The sequence below is a fragment of the Leptidea sinapis genome, chromosome 31, assembly GCF_905404315.1.
Source record: "Leptidea sinapis chromosome 31, ilLepSina1.1, whole genome shotgun sequence".
Classification (NCBI taxonomy): Eukaryota; Metazoa; Arthropoda; class Insecta; order Lepidoptera; family Pieridae; genus Leptidea; species Leptidea sinapis.
Genome location: NC_066295.1, coordinates 7,634,136 through 7,660,476, shown reverse-complemented (window position 1 = coordinate 7,660,476; position 26,341 = coordinate 7,634,136). Strand labels below are relative to the sequence as shown.

At 36.3% G+C, this 26,341-nt stretch overlaps 1 protein-coding gene across 1 annotated transcript in view; it reads left to right on the top strand.

Moving 5' to 3' along the window:
- LOC126974057 (uncharacterized) overlaps positions 1-26,341 on the top strand; it is a 236,362-nt gene that overhangs the window by 166,083 nt on the left and 43,938 nt on the right. Inside the window, exon 9 of the mRNA XM_050821441.1 lies at positions 3,623-3,881. Coding sequence (XP_050677398.1) covers positions 3,623-3,881 — 259 coding nt within the window. The remainder of the gene's footprint in view (positions 1-3,622; positions 3,882-26,341) is intronic.

Genomic DNA, 26,341 nt, shown 5'->3' with positions numbered 1-26,341 from the left:
TTCAGCACAAAATGCTGGATAAAATTCTTCTAACAACAGATTTTATTCTTTTTAAATGAGCCTTATTTTTGCGCCTAAGCTACAAGAACAAATTTTTGTTAAAAAATATATATTTAATATTTAGTACGATAAACTAACTGCATTGAAACTACATCTAACTAATTGGTGAAATTTCTTTTGATTTCGTTGGTTTTTCGTTTTTTAGGATTCTGTACCTCAAAAAGAAAAACTGGGACCTCTTTATGATAACTTCGGTCTTTCAGTCTGTCAAGATCCTTTACCTTGGGAATTCGTGGAGGTATCGAGTTGAAATTAAAACGATATACACAAGTATAATATAAAGTTTTATGAAAGATGAAAAAGAATCTCTTTTTTATGAGTATATGTTAGTACGTTATAATATGTACTGGACCCCCGATGGGTGAGTCTAACTAGCACTTGTCCGGAATTTTTTATTTGCTGGGATTGCTTTTTAGGACAAGGCCAAAGTAATAAACATATTGTCATCGGTGCTTGATACAAATCAAATGTAATATTTTGATTGGTAAAATCAAATCAAAACCATTTTCACGTTTACGATTATGACACACGGACTAACCATCTCCTCCGACGACCATATTTTAGGGAAGGGAATGACCCTTCCCACGTCAACACTACAAGCAGTAACATTTAAATGTTAAGTTCACTTAAGTGAGCATGACAAAGCCTGTCACGAGAACTCAACCAAATAACAAAAAAGAATGTTCATCTATATATTATGCAAAACTTACAATTTGAGTTTGGTTAAATTTGCATAATATAACAAACTTACCTGTAAAATATCAGAATTTAAGAATAACAACACGTTTATTCACTTCTTCACATTGCTTACTTCCAAGTAAGGCCATTTCAAATTTTGCTTTAGATAGTGCATGCAAGTTTCGCAGATATCACCAGGTGACTCTAGCATTAATAGTAAAGTTATTTCAATGATCATTGTTCTTATCAGAGAACGTGTTTTTTTTTTTCAAAAGTGTCAACCTTTAGTTCACTCTCGAGCGTTAGTGCTTTTTCATTAATTTATAAATATTAAATACTAATTGTTTATTAAGAGTAGGTATTACAGCTGATAAGAAGCTCAAAATTGTGTAGTTTGTGCTAGAGTACCTTCTAATTTATATTTATTTCTATGGTAAGGACCATACTAAACGATCCTTAATGTCCTTCAACCCCTCTATATCTCGATTACGAACACTAAGTAACCCAATAAAAAAGAAAAGAAAAACAATATTAATGTGTCCTTCCGAACGAATCACAATGTCAGTCGAATATGTAATGGCAAAGATCGATTAAATAATTCCGAAAAATCCGGCGTTTATAAACTAAGTTGTGACACTTGTAACGGGGTATATATAGGTCAAACAGGTCGAAATTTCGAAATTAGATTAAAGGAACATATTGCCGCATTTACGAATAATCATCCCGAAAAATCAAACTTCGCGAAACATTTAATTGATACAGGTCACTCACTCGGAAACAATAATAATTTTAATATTTTGCATACATGTGAAAAAGGATTTCGCTTAAATGTGTTAGAGCAATTAGAAATAATAAAACACAAAAATAACAATATGTTTACATTGTTGAATGAACAAACAAATTTAGTCCCATCACCTTTGTTACGTGTCTCTTCCGGGGGTAACACGTCACAACAGCCGACCAATCACAGCGCGTCATTTCATGGGGCGAGGGTATAAAAGAGCGGCTTCCGGCTCATTTGATTCAGTCTCGTGCCAGATTTTGGCGAGACAACACGTCCTGAGGATGCCTCGTGTAGAGGCGAAACACGTGTCGAATTGTTTTAAAGACAAATATTGGCGGAATTAACACTAAAGAAAACTTAAATAATTTGTATACTAAGTAACCCGGTTACATTATCTCTGGACCTACGACGTCGACGATGTCACATCGTCGTTTTGTTACGGTTTGCAAAACAAGCATCACTAGGATATTATGTATATATATAAAAATGAATAACTGTTCGTTAGTCTCGCTAAAACTCGAGAACGGCTGGACCCATTTGGCTAATTTGGGTCTTGAATTATTTGTAGAAGTCCAGAGAAGGTTTAAAAGGTAAATAAATAGGAAAATGCTGCAAAATTAAATAAAAACAACAAATTTGTCTTTCCTTTGATGTGTCCATACATAATTTCTATGAGAGAATTAACTAACGCACGGTTTGACAGTTCTGCTGTGAAACATTACGACAGCAGGGTGCATATTTTACGAAGTAATTTTTGATGTTATGATATATTATTGACAAATTCATATAAAAACATTATTTTATTTATTATAATATACAGAGCATACAGAATAACGTCTGTCGGGTCAGCTAGTTTATTAATAAATAAACAACTTATTTTTTAAGTATAATAGATTGATGTAAAGGTGTTGTGTTGTGATTATTATTATAACAATTATAAAAAATCGATGAAGGAATCAGGGTTACGTAAAAAAGTATTTTTTTTGCTGGCTGTACTATTATAGCGACACAGAACAACAGAACTATTTACAACAATTATAGTCAAGCATGAAAATATCTCACATGTACCTAACGGTAATGAATTTTTGGATTTGTCAAGAATCCTTCATTGTAATATTACCAGTGGGAGCCTCCTTTGCACCGGATGCCGGCTAGATTATAGGTACCACAACGGCGCCTATTTCTGCCGTGAAGTAGTAATGTGTAAGCATTACTGTGTTTCGGTCTGAAGGGCGCCGTAGCTAGTGAAATTACTGGGCAAATGAGACTTAACATCTTATGTCTCAAGGTGACGAGCGCAGTTAAGTAGGTAGTGCCGCTCAGAATTTTTGGGGTTTTTCAAACATCCTGAGCGGCACTGCATTGTAATTACCATCAGCTGAACGTCCTGCTCGTCTCGTCCCTTATTTTCATAAAATAAAATAAATAAATAAATATTGTAATAGGCAGGGCGTATTGATTACCATCAGCTCAACGTCCTGCTCGTCTCGTCCCTTATTTTCATTAAAAAAAAACTGTTGTTTTAGAACCGGTTGCAACTAAACAAACACTTTATATCACGGTAAGCTTGCCACAATACAACAGTAAATGATAACCGTACAAATTAAAAAAAAATCACTGTGTTAGCCGTTCACGTCACAAGTACAACGTGTAAGTGAAGATGTTGTTTTAATAAATATTTATTTAAATATTGTTTTGATAAGTACAGACACTATATTTTTATAAAATAATATATTATATTAAATGTATGTAATGTTATATTAAATACTCAGATTAAAAATTGGTCTCCGCTGCGCTCCAACTAGATACAATACAGATAAACGTATATTATTAGATGCTTGTGTGCGTGGCATCTTGACACTCAATGGCGTCTTTCAAATTTTGTAACATACGTTTCGTGTTATTTTACATTGAAATTATTAAAATACAAAATACTTACTGATGATAATATTTGATCCCAGTGTTTTTCTTATTTCTTGCAACCTGGCATTTGAGTTCAATTATTAGCAAAAGTTTAACTGAACATGTGGCACGTCAACGTCACACATTGTTCGAGACAGGCTCGAGAGAATAAAAATACATCTTAATCATTTCCCACAGACCGCCACAGATCTGGCTCTCTGGACGAGGCAGCGGAAGACAGCAGTGAAAATGGCGGGAGCACACCAAAGAAGAAATCCGCCATAGAGGAACAATGGGAGAGGTCTGGCGGCTTCGAGCTGACGTCTGTGGAACAAGAAACATATGAAAAGTACTTTTATGGAACTGAACATTGGAACTACTTTACTAATGATGAGGACCTCGGACCAGTTATATTGTCTATCAAACAGGAGACGCTCAACGGTAGAGATCAGTTCAGGTATGTTTTAAATTATCTTGCGATTTAAGCTTTCGTTCTTTCTTCCAAATACTACAAAGCTGTGGAATGAGCGTGGTATTTCCGGGACGATACGATATGGGTACCTTCAAAAAAAGCGCGTACGCCTTCCTTAAAAGCCGGTAACGCTCCTGTCCATTCCTCTGGTGTTGCAAGAGAATGTAGGTGGCGGTGATCACTTGACACTAGGTGACCCGTACGCTCGTTTGTCCTTCTTTTTCCATAAAAAAAGCGGCTTATCTTTATAAATATCAGGATGCTTTTGAGATTTGTACCTCTTGATTTCAAAATTGTTATCTTTTGTCTCTTTTTTATGGAAGAGTAGGACTAACGAGCGGAAGTGGGCTGGACACGTAGTGAGGCTGAAGGACGAGAGATGGACCAACAGGGTAACAACGGGGAAGGGTCCAATTGGCAAACGTTCCAAAGGCAGACCCCACACGAGATGGGCAGACGAGTTGATAAAATTATGTGGTACCTGCTGGTCGCACATAGCTCAATATAGAGACACATGGTATTCTTTAGAGGAGGCCTTCATTGAAGACTTGAAGAAAATTTATATTATTATTCTCCAGACCTAAACAAATACGTGTAAATAACATCATAAACATTCTTTTAATTGTTTTTTCTTTTGTAAACTATGTATGTATTTTTATTTTTTTTGCATGACTTAAAAGGCTTATTATTATTATTTAGGACTAACGAGCATACAGGTCACCTGATGTTAAGTGATCACCGCCGCCCATTTGAAGGTACCCGTGTCGTATCGTCCTGGAAACACCGCACATGGAAGCTCATTACATAATTATTTACTTACCTTCTTTATTTAGTAAGGAATACCAAGGGTAACAAACTAAAAACCCTATTACTAAGGCTGAGATACATAGAGCGTACATAGACTTTGCTTAGACTTTACTTAAGTAAAACTTAGCTGAGTGTAAGCTTAACATAATCTTTGATATTGTTTTTATAGTCAATGCGATATTGATGAAATAAAAAATTCTGGCTATTCTTTGTTTTTTTTTTTGGTTTATATATAGAAAAAAAAATAGCGGTGCACTGTCAGCCTGCACACTAAAACCGACCACATGACGACCCATATAGCCGAATGGTTAGTGACCCTGACTACTAAGCTAGAGGTCCCGGGTTCGAATCCCGGTGGGTGCAATCATTTATATGATGAATATGAATGTTTGTTTCCGAGTCATGGATGTTTATATGTATTTATGTATGTTTAAGTAAGTATATTGTATTAAATATATCGTTGTCATGTACCCAAAGTACCCTAGTTTGGGGCAAGATAATTTGTGTAAGAGTGTGTCAATAAAAAAAAGTGACATACAATTTGCGAGTGTAAGACGTAGCTTGTCACGCACACTAAAGTAATAAATCTGGCGTTGTCGTGCGTTCCCTGACAGCAAGAGGCTCTATCTAGAAGTATAAATTATCTATGGTAAAAAGTAGATTTAGGAATGGGTTTGACAATTTTTTTACGTTGCCTTTTCTGAAAATGTTCAAAATGCGATAGGTTATTATGTTGACTTAGGATGAGTAAAGCACACTAAAGTAATAAAGCTGGCCTGTTGTAATGCGTCATGCTAGACGTATAAATTATCTAAGATTAAATAAAATCTCGATAAATTATCGCGCGCCATATATTTTCGACGATCTTTGCATTCGAGGTTTGTTTTGAGGTCGTTTGAAAATCATTTAGTCCGGGTGCCATTTTAAATAAATTTGTTTCTTAATAATCTTCGGGGTATCTCAAGTTCGTATCGCGACTGAGGAATTCATCTCATCTCTGCTGAAAGGCGCACAGGGAATTTAATCAAACGTTATATTTAATTAAACATTCGATTTGTGAATTCACGGTGGAATATTTTATACATGCGATCGTATTCAAAGGGTTTTATGTACAAATTTAAATGTAACAAGTCATTTGATGTAAGTCAGCCTTTCAAATAAAGAAATTCCATTGATATGGTTATCTGCTTCCGTAATTAGACCCCGTAATTTTTACTTGTTTTTTTTTTGACTTCTTGGTTTCGAGTTATTGACGTACAAAGAACTATACTCCTAATCGCCTATTAAAAGGTCGTCAAAAAATTTCCGAACGGCGTTGTATATACGTATACCTTAACTTATACAGTGTTCGAAGTAAATCCATCGAACAGCATTATATTACAAATATTGCTAAGTAGATAAAATTAATTGTAATAAAACCATGTGTTGCCTTTAGTAAGGCAGTACGCGGGTGACCATTGATCGGGCCGGTCCTAGTTACCATTAACCATTATAGGACCGGCCCGAGTAACCATTATTATTTATTATCAATGCATAGTAGAGCTGCAGTACACGAGTAACCATTGATCGGTCCGGTCCTAGTTACCATTAACCATTTGCCTATAACCATTACAGGTCTGGTCCGAGTAACCATTTTAACCAATTAATAGTAGAGATCCGCGTACTCACAAATAGAACTATTAATTATAGTTATTTACCAAGTGTCATAGATTAATTTAGTATGTAAAGTAAATAAATACTTTTACCATAAAACCAAATTATATATCTACCCCTAAGTGCACCCCTTTTCATACAGAAAACAATAAATCATTCATTCAAATTAACACCTAATTTCGTGGCATTTTAAAATTATTATTTGGTCAGTTCATTCACTGAACACTTTCTCATTGCGTGGAGTTGTATTCAAAGCGCGGATGAAACACAACTGAACAAGAACAATGCCTAATAGACGCGTAGGCAGAGTTTTGTTTTAGACAATCTTTGAGCGTGATTGTTTATTGTACGTCAATGTTTCCAGTATATTTCGGATGGTAGGAAACTATTCAAGATTCTAAATGAATCTATATTATAAACAAATTGTTGTTTCTTAAAGTGATAACCCTTATTTCTGGGATTAATTTCACAAATTAAATTTGAAAACAAAATTTATGAACTATGCGGGACTCCAACCCGAGTTCCGTACAAGCGCTTTTCCACTGAGCCAACCGTTGGAGTGACGTCTCGTTGATAAATCTTGTATGTAATGTATATCTTGTATATGTACAGGATCTTTACAGTTGATTACCTGCTGAGCCCTAATATTTACATATTAGGAAATTGACTTGAGATGTAGCTTTTTAAAATCTAAGCAAGTTGTTATTTTTTAAATTAATTTTTAAATTTCCTATCATTATGATTATTTACTATCGCAAAATTGTTTATAAAGCTATAATGAAATTATTTTCCCTGTCTGCTTCCACTTTCTTAATATTATTAAGTTTTGTAGCCGTCTAGATGAGAAATAAAAACCAATATTCGTTTTTATGAGTTCTACTCGTACGATGTTGGTTTAATAGAACTTCGAACGTGAAATATTGGGTTTGATACATTTTGTGTTTTTCAATAAACCACCGTTCACAAAATTCAGCGATCTGAAGTGAGGATACTCAGTACTCGTATGCTAGCAAATTTTAATATAACTGTTCAACTGATGTCGAACGCATAATATTTAATTCCATACATTCTGTAGTTTAGATAAACGACATTTATTTTTTCAAAATTGATTCCTTTAGAATTCTTTTTGATGTCATTTCTTATACTACTAGATACTACTACCGCTTCGGAAACAAATGGCGCTCTGAGAGAGAATAAGCGGCGCAAGAAACTCTCCTAGCATTCTTTTTTTGCGCTCTTTTTTATAATCATATACAATATTGTACTGTCATTGCTATTGCTATAAAATAATCATAATCTAGTCCCAGGCTGTTCGACCACTTAGAAATTCAGCTGGGTAGTAATAGGATTAACGACAGAGCCATTTTTTAATAAAACATTTAAATTTATTTATAGATAATGCCTGAACAGTGGCTGAGACTTTATTATAAAAGTGTATACATTTATCATTAAAGCTATTATGTAGCTTATGAAGCATAATAATAAGTTACAAGAAATCCCTTATTTATAGTGTTATAATAATGAAAATCTCTGTTAAGAGCTAAAAGGTGACGATTTTTGATAAATCACCGTTAGCAGATTTCAGTGACCTGAACTGAGGATACTCAGTACTCGTATGGTGGCTAGTTTTCATTATATAGAACTGTTCGACTGATGTCGAATGCGAAAGGTTGGGTTATCTACTTTCTGTATTTTTCATTAAACCACCATTTAGTCCCATCACCTTTGTTGCGTATCTCTTCCGGGGGTAATACGTCACAACAGCCGACCAATCACAGCGAGTCATTTCATGGGATGAGGGTATAAAACAGCGACTTCCGGCTCACTTGATTCAATCTCGCGTCAGATTTTGGCGAGACAACACGTCCTGAGGATGCCTCGTGTAGAGGCAAAACACGTGTCGAATTGTTTAAAGACGGAATTAACACTAAAGAAAACTCAAATCCATTCACAAATTGGCCTGTCCTCGAAAGAGAATGCTCAGTACTAGTAGTAGGAGTACATCATAACATGGCATTTTTATTAAATAGCTCTGCTAGACAGATGTCGAACATGTCATGTTTTACAAATTGAATTTAAAACAAAATGATGATTTTATTTTATTATGAACAATGCACAACTCGAACCCGCGACCCTTCGCGTTCCGTGCGCTCTTTCATATTGAGCCAACCGTTCGAGATACGTGTCGTTGATAAAGTCTTGTATGCATTGTTCAACTATCAGGTTGTGGCCCCATCTACAGGATCTAGTTCACAGTTGATAACCCCAATATTTGTATATTAGGAAATTGACATGAGATGTCGTTATTTGAATTCTAATCAATTTGTTATTTTTTAAAGTGAAAACCCTCACTTCTAGGATTTATTTTTATATTTAATTCGTGTAATTAGTACCAGAAGTGAGGGTTATCACTTTGAAAAATAACAAAATGTCATGTTTAGGGTTTATTCAGAAGATATATATAATATGAGAAAACGTACGTAAATGTAAATTTCTCGACGACCCGAGAAGCCTCGATAATTCTCGAGACCCGAGAAATTGAAAAGCTCGAGAAATTATGAACTCTAGTCATGTTACGTTTAACACAGAAATCTTAGGAACCCAACGTATCGGTTCGGTTCCTTAGATTTTGGTTGGGTTCCTTAGATTTCTGTGTTTTTCAACCAACCATCGCCTATTCATATGAGTTACTAAGAATACATAATTGTCGAACTATCATGAACAGGAGCAAAAGATATAAACTAATCAAATATTTTGTATTATTTTGTCTGTCGTGAAGTAGTAATCTGTAAGCATTACTACTGTATTTCGGTCTGAAGGGCGTGTTAGCTAGTAAAATTACTGGGCAAATGAGACTTAACATCTTATGTCTCAAGGTGACGAGGGCAGTTGCAGTATCGCTCAGAATTGTTGGGATTTGTCAAGAATCCTGAGTGGCACTGAATTGTAATGGGCAGGGCGTAGCAATTACCATCAGCTGAACGTCCTGCTCGCCTCGTCCCTTATTTTCATTAAAAAAAATAACTATCACAATATGACCTCTACAATAGTCAATAAGTATATTCAAATTTTATCTATTCAATATTCTTAACAATAATATTCAATATTCATTGTTCGCAAAGCTATAATAAAATTATTCACGTCGGCTGCTTTCACCTTCATAAAATTAGGTTTTATAACCATTATGATGAGCAATGAGAAACAATATTCGTTTTATGAGTCAGCTATGATGTCGAATTTTCATTTAATAGAACTGCTAGACAGATGTTGTGTACGATAACATGCTGGGTTCCATTCTTTATGCTTTTTCGTGTGGTAGAATTTTTAAATTTAAAAAAATTTACGAACCTTTAAGTGTTTGTAAATTTAAGTAAAAATGCTCAGTGCTCATACATAAATTGTACTCTACGGTAACCAAAACTTGAAAGAGCTATTATGCTCATCCAAAGATACTCATAGACAGAAATGTTTAAATGATTACTTTGAAAAGAAAATAGCCTGCTTTACAGTGCCATGATAAATATATGCTAAGAAATAATATCAAGTGGGATTTTTATAAATGATCATTGAGAGCAAAATTTAAAGAAATTAACATCTTCAACACTGTTGCTTCTCAATATATTCATGATAATATAAGTGAATTTGCTAGAAACTGTCATAACCATAATGTTTACACCAGGAACAGACATAAGCTAATAATGCCTACTACTCGGCTATGTCGAGTTAGTAAGTCTTTTGTGGGGCGATGTATAGGCTTTTACAACAAGATCCCAGAAAATGTTCAAAACAAAAGTATTACGTTATTCAAAAGAATTGTTAAAAAACGTTTGTGTGGTAAAGGTTACTATAACATAAATGACTTTCTTAAAGATACCACAGATTGGGAATGGATTAACCGCCCTCTGGCTATTAAATAATAAGTTTAATTGTACAATTTTACTTTGTAAACATATTTCTTTCTATGAAAAATAAAAGCCCGCTGAGTTTGTTGCGCCCGTTCTTCTCAGGTCTGAGTTTAATGTGATGCCACATCCTATTTTGAATAAAAATATTTGAATGTGAATTTGAATAACGCAAACTAATAATTCACAAACAAGTTAACATCTAAATAATTAGTTTTTAAATGAAATAGATCAATTTGTTAAGCGTCTAAGAATAAATTTCAAATAACGCAATAATTAACAGTCATCGGGCAGAGTAACGCCCTAACCCGTTAACGAAGTGTGTTGATGCCTTTTTTTCGAGAGGATGAAGATACATTTACGTATTGAAGGCCCCGAAACAGGGCCCATATGTCGGACTCGAGGACACGCTCACCGACTAAAAACCTCCTCTAAGCTATTAGCCCTGAAGGCTTTGTGGGCCGTGCAGGCCGTAAAGACGACGCAACAACAGTTGCAGGGCGTCTCCTAAGGAGACTCGAACCTCGGACCGGCTGTGTGCTTGTGGGAAGGAGAGAGGATGAAGATGCAGATGAAATGATGATGAAAGATGAAAAATAAGAACACTGTATGTATTGTGTACTGTATGTATGTATGTTGGAATGTTTGTATGTATGTAAGTGTAAATGTTTGTGTGCATGTATGTAGACCGTCAGTCAGTCCGTGTGCGAGTGTGAGTGGAGTGAAACGATTACAGGACCAAGTGGACGACGATGTGTCGACGCCAGGGAGACATCGCCTTTTATAGCCTTCCTCCTGACCACCTGTCACTGTCAACAATATAAACATATATAATAATTCTGTACGTATGTTTGCCACTAATCCCTCCACAAGCCTGTAGACCTGGTTATATTATGAAAGTTTGTCTACGTATTGATCGATCAAGGGTTCATGAATGATTTTAGGCAATAATTGGAGCAAACAGCAGTTGGTAACGATTGATTTTCAGAAATTCGATTTTGTTTTGGCGGTAAAGTTTAGTAATTATTCTTTCATTTTTCACATTATATTTACAATTACCCTGAATATTAGTCCTTTTTTTTGGTAATTACTCAAGGTGTTCTTGATAACACGCAAGCCTTTTAACCTTGCTTGTGATGAAGGTTTACTGTATACGATACTGAAAAACCGTTACCCGAACCTATCTACATTTACTATATATACCCTAACTCATTCGTTGAAGTATTTGTAACTGGACATTTTGCTACGGATCTCTAAAAAGGGTTGCAGATAATAAAAGTGTGTCTACCTGTGCTATGTATATTAAGTAAAACTTAATTAAACGCTTAGATCGTCATAAGGTGCCGCTTGTTTTATACGATACACAAAATATATTCAATTTGACTGGAACAAGACTGAAACTATAGCGTTTAGTTTCCGGTTTCAATATCAAGGTATGTATGCTATTTTCTTTCACAAAATCGTCTTCCATTAGAGTGAATTAATTAATTTCAGAAAATTCAACTTTATAAATTCATCGATAAAATTAAAACTTCAATATTATATAAATAATACTTAATAACCTCAGTCAGTCACCGTGAATATGTTTAAAACGATACAGTTATCGAATTAAGAAAATTTATTAAATTTGTCATTATTTTCGGAAATCCACAATTATCTATTTATGTTATGAATTACCTTAAGTTAACTTAGTTAAGTGTTAATTCCTCTAATATTTATTTAGCACGCCGGCACGGCTTACTTACGGCTCTACGCTAGGCCTCCTTATGAGATGTTCACTCGCCTTACTGTGGAACGAGAGTCACTCACTCGCGTGAAACACGTGTCGAAATGGTTAAAGCAGTGTTTTACGTTGCCGATATAACCGGTCTTTCAGATGGGCTGGGAGTTTTTTATCAATTCTTCTCCCTATGTCAAAACCCTTTACGAAGTGATGTAGTTTCATGGCGTTTACCAAGTGTTGTTGCATACCATAAATATATTTCTATTTCTACGATGGTTACCCAACTTTACATTTGTGTAATTTACACAGGGATCTCAATTAAAAATACAAAACAGGTCCATGATACTCAATAAAAATAATAACTTTTTTTTTATGGAATAGGAGGACAAGCGAGCGTACGGGTCACCTGTTGTTAAGTGATCACCGCCGCCACTTTGAAGGTACCCATGTCATATCGTCCCGGAAACACCGCACAGGGAAGTTCATTCCACAGCTTTGTAGTACGTGGAAGAAAGCTCCTTGAATACCGCACTGTGGAGGACCGCCACACATCCAGATGGTGAGCATGATAACCTAACTTGTTGCGTGTCGTGCGAAGGTGGAATTCGGCGGCAGGAATCAGGTTAAACAGCTCTTCAGAACACTCTCCGTGATAAATGCGGTAGAAGACACACAATGAAGCGACGTCTCTACGCAACGCCAAGTGATCCAGCCGTTCACAGAGCACTGGGTCCCCGACAATTCAAGCTGCTCTGCGTTGCACGTGGTCAAATGGATCGAGCTGATACTGGGGTGCGCCAGACCAGAGATGACAGCAATACTCCATCTGTAGCCAGACCTGCGCTTTGTAGAGCGCTAGTATGTGGGCCAGCTTGAAGTATTGCCGTGCTCTATTAATGACGCCCAGTTTCTTTGAAGCCAATTTGGCTTTGCCCTCCAGATGACCACGAAATTGGCAATCGCTCGAGATTTCGAGACCCAGTATTCCGATACTAGGCGAGGCTTTAAGGGAAGTGTTGTCGAAGAGCGGTGATACGACAAATGGGGTTTTTTTAGTGGTAAACGCGCAAACTTGAGTCTTCTGGGGGTTAAATTGGACAAAGTTCAATTTACTCCATTCCCCGACCTTTTCAAGAGAGGACTCGATAGAAGACACAAGTTTCTCCCGGCACTGGTCGACAATTTCCCGACCTGCATGGCCCATGTATACGGCATCACCAGTGCTGTCGTCTGCATTGCAATAAATGTTGGCGGTGTCCAACATATCATTGATATGCAGAAGAAACAGCGTGGGAGATAGCACACAACCTGGGGGCACTCCAGCATTCACGGGCTTCGGGTTCGAGCAATATCCGTCGACAACGACCTGTATGCTGCGCCCAGTGAGGAAGCTGGAGGTCCACTTGCACAAGCTCTCGGGAAGCCCAAATGATCGAAGTTTTGAGAGGAGCGCCTTGTGCCATACACGATCAAAGGCCTTCGCTATATCCAGGCTAACTGCCAGGCCTTCTCCCTTGCTTTCAATAGCCACAGCCCATCTATGTGTTAGGTATACCAGAAGATCACCTGCCGACCGACCATGCCGAAATCCGTATTGTCGGTCGTTGATCAACTGGTGACCCTCTAGGTATACCAAGAGCTGACGGCTAAGTATGCTCTCCATGATTTTGGAGAGCAGGGAGGTAATAGCAATAGGCCTGTAGTTTGCCGGATCCGAACTGTCTCCTTTTTTTTTGGATCGGATGGACAAGGGCTGACTTCCATGAGTCAGGGACTACGCCTTTTGAATAAGAGTGACGGAATAAACGCGTTAGCACCGGCGTCAACTCAGGGGCACACGTTCTAAGCACGATTGAAGAAATGCCATCCGGCCCGCTTTACTTCCTGACGTCCAACGAAAACAGAGCTCGCCTAACAATTTTCTGTCTGAACTGTACTTCAGGTATAGAGCTCTGACACCGCGGGATGGTCGGTGGTGTTTTTCCGTTGTCGTCAAAAGTCGAGTTGGAGGCGAAAAGAGCGCACAAGAGATCGGCTTTCTCTTTTGCCGTATGGGCCAGGGTGTCATTCCTCATTTTGCAACGGCGGCATGGACGGCTGGCTGAAGTTACCAAGAGCAGCTTTTGACAACGACCAGAACTTGAATGTTCCGGTCGGGTAACTGGAAAGCTGCTCGCCGATTTTGACGACGTGTTTTGACTTTGCACGGGCGATTTGCCGCTTAAAAAATCTGGAGGCACGGTTGTATTTCCTCTTAAGAACTATGCAGTTCGGATCCTTTGTGCCCAGCGCCTTAACCCAAGTTTGATACGCTTGTTTTTTGCAGTCAGATGCTGCTTTAACTGACGCATCGAACCAGGGCTGTGATCTGCCACCGATCGGTACTACAGAGCTTGGTATAAAAATATCCATGCCCTGTAGTATCACATCGGCTACTGCAACGGCGCAGGCACTAGGATCATCCGAAGGGAAACACACCCTGCTCCAAGGGTAGGATGCAAAAAATTAACGCATCCTATCCCAATCTGCTGACTTGTAGTGCCAAACGCGGCGGGTCGCTGGTGGTCTGCGACGTTGGCGTCGGATAGGCACTACACTCCTAACCAGGCAATGGTCGGACGTTCCGAGAGGGGCGTCGACAAAGACCTGGTAACCATCGGGATGCGTAGTCAGCAGAAGATCCAATAAGGACGGCATGTGGCACATCCGAGAGCCGCGTTGGCGACTCAACCAATTGGGACAGACCATACGCCAATGCAAAATTATGCACAGATCGCCCTGCGTAGTCTGTGGTACGTGATCCAAGCCATTCGGTATTGTCGCCCGTTGAAATCACCCAAGACTACGATTTCAGCGGATTGCTTTGCAATTACGTCGTCGATTGCCGCTTGAACGCAGCCCATGAGATGATCGGTTTCTGCGTTACCATTATGGGACCTGTAGACACACGCATAGATGCGGACGCGGTCCTCTAAATCTACGCGAAGCCAGAGAGTGGCCGCTACTTCACGCCGGTATTCTGTGCGAGTGTGGTAATTAACCCGGACGAGTCTGGCCCGATTGTGCTGACGTCAAAAGACGGCAGCGTGACTCTCCCACTTTTAAAATGTCCCTAGTCGCCTCTTACGATACCCATGGGCCTGGGACTCCCCTATTCTTTTTACGCCCCGGGGAAAGTACAGGCAAAAAAAGTACTATAACATATGAAAATTTGTTTACATTATGAAATAAGTTTTGATCTTTTAATTTTTATAACAAGTTTTTATAATTTAATTATTCATTGTCTATTTCTGTTATTACAAGTGGCCAGTTCTAGTAATATTTAAGATCTTCGGTGTCGTCTATGTTTTAATTGAAGCTGTATTTATCGTTTTTAATTAGCATTAAAGTACCGTAGAACTCAACATTTTTAATATCACGTGATCACAATAAATCGCTAGCGCCTGTCACTGAATGCTACGTTAAATTTCCATTACCATAATGTAATGGACGCAAGGTGTTAACTTCACTTTTACACCCCTCGCTCAATTTCCTTCTTTTCACTCTGAAATTTTGTTCATTTCCGACCACTGACTATTCTGTCTGTTGAGTATATAGAGTTTTGAAAATTGAGAGGCAACGCAGAGCCCTCGCAAGTTTTAACCGCGCGTTTTATCAGGCTATTATTTTCTTGCTCATGTTTTATGTGCTGGTAAAATAGGACTTAATATTATGATGCTAATGTGGCTATACTTAGTCTGGCCATAAGCACAGTTACAATTAAAAATAAACAAATTATTACATTTGAATTTGGAATCTGTCATTTTTACATGATTGTTAATTGAATTTTCTCATTTTGGCGCCAACACAATGTACAATATATTGCGATATTAAAATGGAGTGAATTTCAAATTTTACAATTAAGCAACATTTTAACAAACAAAATGACCGTATTTATGGTCAAAGCTCTAAGGAAGCTTCCTAATTAGTTGACAGAGTGCAACGTATGCACTATCCAACTTCTGTGGTCGTCTGGTGGGGTATTAGCTATGATATATACCAGAATATTCTTGACAAGGTACTGAAGCGGGGGCTTCAAGGGTAACAACACCATGTTTAATAACCAAGAATGATTCTTCTAGCAAGACTCGGTGCCGGGCGGTCGGCCGCGTAGACTAGCTAAATGCAGACCCCTTTTAACCAAATCATATGATCGTGCTGCTCATCAGGCTATAATTTCTGATATTCCTTCATCCATCCCCAATGGGTCTGCACTATCCGAACAAACCAATTTCTCTTCATCTGCCCAGGATGACAACCTGTTGGAGGTGCTTCTGTCCATCATTCTATCTCTAATAACTAAAAACAATCATAGCTTACCGTCCAACGTTGCCCATAAACTTTCTCAAATCTTTTCCCTAGGTAAAAACCATGGTCCCAGTGTTCATTCTGCAATGGAACACCAGAAGCCTACGTCCTAAGAAACCCAGTCTCTTACACCTTTTAAATAAATATCTTCCTTCTGCTATCGCCATCTCTGAGACATGTCCCTGGATCACAATTCAGGGTACCCGACTATGTATGCCTTAGAGATGATCGAGATCAGAAAGTGTTGGTGCGGGTTGTGCCTTATTAATAAGACGCACCCTTCCCTTTTCCTTAATTACCCTTCCTAGTCCTCATCCAAGTATAAATATTGTTGCAGCAAAGGTTATGAACATCTCCCTAGTCTCAGCCTATATCCCTCACCCTCAGTCAACTATGATTGCAGACATTTTCCTTTCAAATTTCATCTATTCCCACTCCTATCATTATTATGGGAGATGTTAATGCACATCACACTTCATGGGGCTCAAGCCACACAGATCATTTTGCTCTCTCTCTATTGGACATATTTGATAAACGATGGCTCTCCAAACTGCAGGCCCGCCCGCCCTTCCCCTTCTCAAAATCCTAAAAGTGCAGTTGACCTTACCTTAATATGTTCTCTATGTCTGGCTCTTCTCCTTTCTTGGAATATCTTACAAAATTCTCTTGGTTTCTTATAATATATATATAGATGCAAATTGGCTTTATTACTCTTCTTGTTTGGATAAAAAAATTGTAGAGTTTCCTGTCAGTAACCATGTTAACGTAGTAGATAACTATATGAAATTAACAAATGCTATAATTACTTGTGCTGTCAATAATTTCCCTTTGAAGAAACCTATTTTAAATAAAATTTCAACTCCTTGGTGGCATGCTGAGTGCACAGCTGCTACCAAAGAAAGGAAGCTAGCGGAAAAAAATTCCAACAGAATCATGTCTCTTTTTAACTTTAAATACTATAAAAAGTTCCTGCTAAAGCTACATATTTATTTAAAAAAAAGAAAAAACAAGGATGGATTAACTTTTGCCAGAATTTGTCTCCAAGCACTCCATCCTCAATGGTTTGGAAACAAATTAAAAAATTTAGAGGTTCATTTTGTGCTCAAGAGGATGATTTAAGTGTGGATTCATCTTTATGGCTTGAACACTTTTCAGATAGAATGTCCCCCCCTTCAGTTCCAAATATGGACTATTTTCCATCCCCTCCAAGCCCTCTTTCCTCAACTCATAGTTTAGAGTCCCCTTTCTCTTTCTCTGATCTCCTTCTCGCCTTAGACGATCTAGTTGATTCTGCTCCTGGCGACGATGGAATCCCCTATTCTTTCAGCAAAAACTCATCAACTACATCCAAGGAATATTACATAGATATAATAAATAACATTTTTGATTCTGGTATAATTCTACCCTGGAAAAATCAGGTAATTATTCCAATACTTAAACCTGGTCAGAATCCATCTGAAGCCACAAGCTATAGACCAATAGCCCTCTCTTCCACTCTGCAAAAGTTTCTGAAATCACAATAAAACACACACTTGAATGGTTTGTTGAAAACAATAATCTCCTTTCCAACTCTCAATATGGTTTCAGAAAGGGTAAGAGTTGCCTAGCTGGCTCAGGCATCCTGACATTGGACATACAGACAACTGACATTGGAATAGCACTCCTCAGTAAAGAACACCTTTTGGGAGTTTTCCTTGACATAGAATCTGCATATGATAACGTATCACTTCCTCTACTCAGGAGTAAACTCAACCAGCTGAGTATCCACGTGAAGTTATCTCCTTTCATATGTAACATGTTAATGGAAAGAACAATCACTATCAAAGGTCCATCCTCTTACCTCCCTCCTAAGTCAGTTTGGAAAGGCTTACCCCAAGGCACAGTCCTTAGTCCCCTTCTTTAAGTAAAGAAGTTTTATTTAGAAATAAAAGACCTTTTCCTCCTATTAAAATTAAAATGTTAAGTTTCTGGGGGTTTGGTTAGATCAAAAATTATCAGGCTCAAAGCATTTTTGTTATGTCTCACAGAAATGTGCGAAGAACATTAATATCCTGCGCTCTTTATCTGGTGTCTGGTGGGAAGTTTACCCCTACAGCCAAAAATTATTGTATAATGCAATCAATCGCAGCCACATGGATTACGGCACTATGTTCCTGATCCCAGGAAATAAAGCAGGTCTGAATAAATTCGTCAAAATTCATGCTAAATGCTTACGTATAATATTAGGAGCCATGAAATCTAGCCCCATTAATACCACGCAAGTAGAGTGTGTGGAGCCTCCCCTTTCACTTTGCCGCCAATCTTTTGCCAACATTTTTTTTCTCAAAATAACTGAATGTTGTGGACATCCCTTGCTTCAAATTAGACGAACTAGTTGCTTTGTACAATAATAATAGTTTCCTGAAGACAAGAGACCTTGCATTCTTCACAGTTACACATTATTTTCTCACCTCTCTAACTCCCTCTTTCAATATTCTTAATTGCCTCTATTTACGATGCCTTTTAATGCACTCACTTTCTTACCATCTGTAATTTTAAACTTAGGTATAGATAAGTTTTCCATAGAAGCTAATAGAACTTTTTCTCAGATAATGTACTCTGATTTTCAAAATTGGCATAAAATCTACACTGATGCTTCAAAAACAGATATGAGAACCGTTGGTGCTGCAGCATTGATACCTTTAACAAGAATTATACTCAGTTACAGCTGCCCATCTATCACTTCTGTTTTCACCGGGGAATCAATTGCCATACTTGAAGCCAATTTTATTTGTTTAGTCTCATGGCATGAACAATTCTATTATTCTTTCAGCCTCTAAAAGTTGCCTTCAATCAATACTATCAAATCCATTTAGGTCAAAAAGTCAATTTCCAACTATACTTAAAATAAGAGAATCAATGACAATGCTACGACCTCAATATTAACATTGTTTTAGCGTGGATTCCAGGTCATTCAGGCATCCTTCGAGGTCAGCTACTGAAACAGGTTCCCTCGAATATTCTAAAATTTTCTCCCGTGACTTGCGCACCATCCTGAAACCCAAAATGAATGAGAGTTGGTCCAACTTATGGCAAGTTTCCAAAAACTTTAAAGGAATTTAAAATTCCCAACAAGTCAGTGATATCAACTATTTGTCGTTTCGTTTTAATCATGCTTATACTCCAGTATTTTTAGCTCAACTAAGAATTAGGGACAATTCCCCCTTAGACCACATTGGTCTAGATGAGGGAAACATGGATCATTTATTCTTCAATTGCCCTTTAACACAACCTTCTGTACAATTTTATACCTCCTGAAGTTCCCCGCCCAACTTCCTTTAAATGTCTCCTCTCCCTAGTTTTCACTACTTTGTATATATTTTGTGTAAATATATTAAAATAAATAAGATTAACTTGTAAATATCAGTAAGTACTTATATTAAATAATTTAAGTAATTATATTTGTGTATGTCTTTTATAGTCCTAACAGCATGTATATTTGTTTCAGGTATAAGGAAATAAAACTTGTTTCAATCTTTAGCACCGATCACTACCATTAAAATTGGTAAACAAATACTCTAAGCTTGGTGGTCTACCTAAACGTGACATAGGCAAACTTGTGGTATACCTTCCATAATAGAAAGAATATAATAGAATAAAACGATAAGTGACAACTCTTGCGCGTGATCAAATATGTTGAACCCAAAATTCGGCGGTCAGCATTTAAACAACGGTTTTTATAAGCACTACATACTTAGTCTTGTGTGTTCGCCAATGAGTGTTCGCGGACGAAATCGCGCGTATTAGCTAGTTATAAATATAAATTGGATGGAGGAAGAAATCTGTTAGTAAAGTAAAAATTACAGATTTACAAAATGTTTTTTTATGGATTTTAAATTTATCTAGCTATTTGCTTATGATTTATCTTAATGTTTGTTGTGTATAAGATTGCGCATGTAACTGAAGTTCTATAAAAGGCATAAAACGCATTTATTTTCACAAAATTGGTTTCTTTAGAATTCTTTTTGATGTCATTTCTAATAACTACTAGATACAACTACCGTTTCGGAAACAATGGCGCTCTGAAAGAGAAGAAGCGGCGCAAGAAACTCTCCCAGCATTCTTTTTTTGCGCTATTTTCAATAAAAATATACAATATTGTACAATCATTTCTATCGCTATAAAATAATCAAAATCTAGTCCCAGGCTGTCCGATCATTTAGATATACATATAGAAAAATCACGTCGTATAAAAACCAGCCCGAAATATGGAACATGCCACAAATTTACATTATACTATAGACTGTTATATATATACATTGGCGCATTTACTCCAGTTATTAAAAATATTCTTGGTCAATAAGCAGCAATGTAAAACTTTTATTCAGTGTTGGTTATGTGTGTTGAATTTAAAACCCGATTCGGACAGTGACAGTTGACTGCACTGATTAATGATCTGCGTAGTGAGTGTTTCTCAGTTTGTTGTTTCTTCAATTATCGCACCTAGGGAGATAAGAAGGTCATTCTCACTCGCAGAATATTGACAATCGCGGGTGGTAATGTCCTACTTATCTCACGTGGTGCGTATATGATTTTTTTTCTCACCTGGAAGCTCGCTTTTAGTTCGTGGTACTAGGGACATAAGTCGTCTTGCTTGGAGAGAATCGGCCACTTTTGTCCCTCGTACCAGGGACCAAAAGCACAGTAGACTATGTACCTGTACGGAAACTACCTACAAACGTTCGGAATGATACACTCACACAAACATGCGCATCGACGGGGCCCCTAAGCGGTTTTCGCGGTCCAAACGAATCGAGTGCCACGTTATTATTTGTTTCCGCGATCTTTTTTAATTTCAAAATTCAACTCGGCTCCATCAAAACTCCAGTTTTCGTTTTTTAAACTATAAAGTAGCATAGTATATAAGAATGATTTATTGTTATATTATTATTAGAATTAGTAGGTATTCGAATTATAAGTCCGTGAGATCGATCATAATAAAATCGTGAACATAATTCACAATTTACACTAAGATGGCGGCTGCAATATTTATTATCATGTTTTTTATGAGTGTGGTTTAATGGTTTTCTTGGGTTTTTTTATATTTATTTATTTTGGACAAAAACACTAACCTACTGTTTGTCATGGTTTTCGTAAGTGTTGAAACCAATACCAGCTAGTGCTGTCAGAATGAAAATTCAAGATGGCGGCTGCAAAAAATTATCAAAGTTTGTCATCACGCGTGTCGTTTTCATTGTTTTTGAGGGTGCTGAAATAGATAGTGATGTCAGAATGTAAATCCAAGATGGTGACTGAGGGTGCTGAAATAGATAGTGATGTCAGAATGTAAATCCAAGATGGTGACTGCATGCAATTCACAAATTTACAACATCCGCCATCTTGGATTTCAAAATAGATGTCATATTGAATGAATGAATGAATGAATGAAAACTTTATTAATAACAAACACAAACCACACAGAATAATACAACTAAAAAAGACTTAGAGGTAAAAAAATAATAATTAAAAACTTATACTTAGCATAAAAATATACAAATGATAAAAAAAAAATGAAACAAACGTATGCATAATATTATAGTGATTATCTTAATTTAAAAGTACTGTGTAGCAGTCATTGTTATCAAAAGGAACTGACTCAGCGTCATGCTGCATTGGAATAATACCAACACAGCGCTGATTTTCAGCAGCCCCCAGGTGACCCATTGAGTAACTATTAATGTTAAAAAATAAATTTAGTTTTATTAAATGTTCCATCATATTATTTTTAAAGATGATAATTTGAAATTAGCTTCTACTTGTTCAGAATATTACATAAATATACATACATACATAAATATTAAAATAACAGCAATTTTAGAAATATTTGCAGAAACAAACTAAAACTTCGATCCCATTATGTATTATTAATAAGATAAATCTTATAATGTAGGACTTATGCACATAATTTGTAAGCAGATACTTAATAATTTAAATAGACGTAAGGATGAGATTTTTAACTTTTTTCTGGAAAGTTCCAACAGTCTTCAGATTGCGAAACGGTGGTGGTATATCATTCCAGCACTTGGTGGCACTGTACCTAAAACTTCCTCTAAAAGAGGCGGAATGATGGAGTGGGACTGACAGGACATTGAATGCGAACCTTGTTTCAAAATTTAACTGGCTGCGCTGACCTAGCCATTCCAATTTACTATATAAATTCGTTAATGACACTCACGAAAGCAATAATTGCCCTGTCTAGACATGTTCGTGGGATGACTGCAGGGAAGAGTTTCTTAAGACTGTGGTAGAAGTAAAACTTCAACGGACACAGTTTAAAAATACATATTTCAAAGTTTCCCCTCAATTGACTTGTTCCGCTATTAAAGTCCTTGAGTATGACAATACAAAAACTTCTCGAAATTGAACATTAATTTCGGTTGAGGTATTCGTCGAGTCTTCATACGTGTTTCATCTTAATGTTACTTATTATCGACCCTTTCAAAGTTCAATGTGCTTTATTTTTTGTTTCCTAATACAATATGTTTAAGTATTTCCTTGTAAGCCTTGACTTTGATAATTCTTACTGTTTTCTCTGTCATAATATGTGAAAGTACTATAGCTAAATAATGGCGTTAGATAATATTAATATTGACACACTTTTACACAAATTATCTTGCCCCAAACTAGGTACCTACTTATAGTCTGTAATAAGGTTGCATGACAATGATATCTTTGATATACATACTTAAGCATACATATATACATATAAACATCAATTTTTTTATGACAATAAGGGACGAGACGAGCAGGACATTCAGCTGATGGTATTTGATACGCTCTGCCCATTACAATTCAGTGCCGCTCGGGATTCTCGAAAATCCACAAAAATTTTGAGCGGCACTACAAATGGACGTAAATCCAGAAAAACGTTCCAAACCATAATCATGTCGAAATTGAGTTTAGAAGTTAAGAACACAAAACTGGTCACGTGATTCATATTAACGGACTGACAACAAATGGCAGCCCTACTGTCACTCTTTAAATGACATCATGACTTAGTAGCCCAGCTCACATGTATGGAATACACTAATATTTATAAAACTATAAAATGTATGTGGCTTGGAAGGTTTTTTTGGAACTACGTCCAATTGCGCTCGTCTTTTTGAGACATAAGATGTTAAGTTTCATTTGCCCAGTAATTTCACTAGCTAAGGCGCCCTTTTGAACGAAACACAATAATGCTTACACAGTACTGCTTCACGTGATAAATAGGCGCCATTGTGGTACCCATAATCTAGTCCGCATCCTGTGCAAAGGAGGCTCCCACTGGTAAAACGGACCATTACTCGGAAACTAACATCTTAATATTTAAAAACTATTTTTGGTTTTTTTAAAGCGTCCACGCGAACGACGTCCCGGGCAGCAGCTAGTTAAGAAATAATTCTAAATAGTTGCGTTACGGAAACTTTACAAAGTCAACGTCAAAATCAACAAAGGATTATTATAAATTGAAGAATAAAAAACCAATGATTGACGTGCAATAACTCACTTTTGTACGTTAATGAAAACAATACATGTATTATACTTGTATGACGACAAACGGGTCGTAAGGAAGTACTGATGACGCCACGTTAAAACTCGTCTTATAGAAATCTTGATAAGATTCCTGACATATTGTCGTTCAAAGGTATTTTCATTACTCTCTGTCAAGGAAAAACATAAAATGGAGAGAGCACGATGAAATTTCATTAAAAATACTTTATCTACAAGCGCATATATTAAGAAAGGTACATTCTCTTTGATGAACAAGCTAGTCTTAGATACTTTCTTAATATTTTTAAAAAACCCATACATTTTTTTTTAAATGTGAAGGTTAGGTTTTTCACTTCTAACGTGCAGCCTGATTTTTTAAAGTGAAACTTTTATTACATCGTCTCAAACTTTTTCGTCTGTGTGTTGCATTAGCGTGACGGTTGGTTGTCGCCTATAGTTCGCAGCAGCTGACCGTGTAGTGTATAGACTATTACTCACATCATTCCAATTTGCCAAGTATTAAATTAAGATTTATAAAGTGATTTTTATACCCTTAATGGAATATTATTCCAAAAATTATTAGTTAAATGTCTATAATGCAAAAAAAAGTTTCACTTTTACCGTGGTTTCATAAAACCACACAATCCTTTTCATTAATATTATTTATTTTATTTTATGTTATATGTGTCTCCAGCTGGCAATAACTTCTTACCAATTTGTAAGGTTACGATTCTAATTTTATTTATTATCTGTGGTACGAATGCGCTATGAATATATTTTGGATATTTATTTATCATTATTGCATTTTATATATTATTTGGAAGGTTATGTTAGGGGTTTCAGTATGAAATTCCTGTTTTATACTGAATATTACAAATATTTTTTGTAAGTCAAAATATATTTATTTAACGAAGTATTTACTTTCGTTAGGTACTGAGTGGGGATACATTTCTAATATCACACTAAATGACTACTTACTTAAATTAGGGGTTAAAGTATAAAACTCCTATTTTATTTCTAGTCAAAATATATTTATTTAAAGAAGTATTTACTTTCATAAAGAATTAAGTGGCTGTATATTTAATCTACCACCGCACTAGATGACTACTTACTTAAATTAGGGGTTAAAGTATAAAACTCCTATTTTATTTCTAGCCAAAATATATTTATTTAAAGAAGTATTTACTTTCATAAAGAATTAAGTGGGTGTACATTTAATCTACAACCGCACTAGATGACTACTTACTTAAATTAGGGGTTAAAGTATAAAATTACTATTTTGCACTGAAAAATACAAACACTTTTTTCGTAAGTCAAAATATATTTATTGAACGAACTATTGAACTTTGGTTTGTAGATATACATTCCTGCCATCGCATTAGATGACTACTTATTTATATTAGGGATAAGATATACAAGTTACTGCTTTATACAGAAATATACAAACATTTGTTTAAAGGTAAAATTCATTTAATGAAGTACTTATTTATGCCTTTGCGATAGACCTCTGAGGATCAAAAAACTCTGCAAAGTCACTTTGTATTTGATGAAATACAATTCACTTATAAAAAATATTGAACTTTCCAGTACAAAATGACTATTTCATACTTTAAACCCTAACTCATCATGTAGCTTTTGAGTATGTTGCCTTCACAGAGTAAAATATACAAACATTTCAATTAACTCTATTAACTCTTTTGGTACCATTGTAAACAAGTGCTCTAGTAATCAAACTAAAACCAGTGGACAAATAGTGCTCTAATTTGTTTCTTGTTTGTCCACTACAAATTAAATTTGGAAGAGGAGAGAACTGCGGTCAATACAATTTGTTCTTAATTAGATGTTGGTTAGATTTCAGTTTTATACACTCGCAACATTTGTAACTCGATAAATCCAGTATTTCATCATAATGATGCGATTTTGTTTTTTATTGATTTGCCTTATATATTAAGTTCCCTGCGCCGGCTCATTGTATGAATCCCATATAATGAAAATGTCACTGACTAAAATATTTGTATTACAAATCAATGACGTTCATGTATAGAACGTCATTTTTGCTAATATTTTGGTATTTTCTAACAGCCGTTTTTAATAACCTATCTATCCTTAGTTTAACTAACTATAGGTCTATAAATCTATCCTTTTACGCTTACTTGCATTTCAATAACCTATCGACAGATAGCATTGGACTATAACTAATAATATTAGTATATTGGACATAACTATGGATAGATAAGATCTTCACATTAAACGGTGATAGCAATTTATCCGTAACTAGAGATACGTTATTGAAAACGGCTGTTAACCAAAACAATATAGGTTCCTGATCTTATTCGGTAAGTAATCTGACTTGGGGAGTAACCTGCTGGTGAATGCGTGACGAGAGCGTTACGAAAAGTGGCGATGCGAATGGACGTTAAGTTTTGTTAACAACCTTTTTTTTTCACGAATATTTTTTTTGGAAATATTATTTTTTAAACAAAATTTTATTGAAATATTTT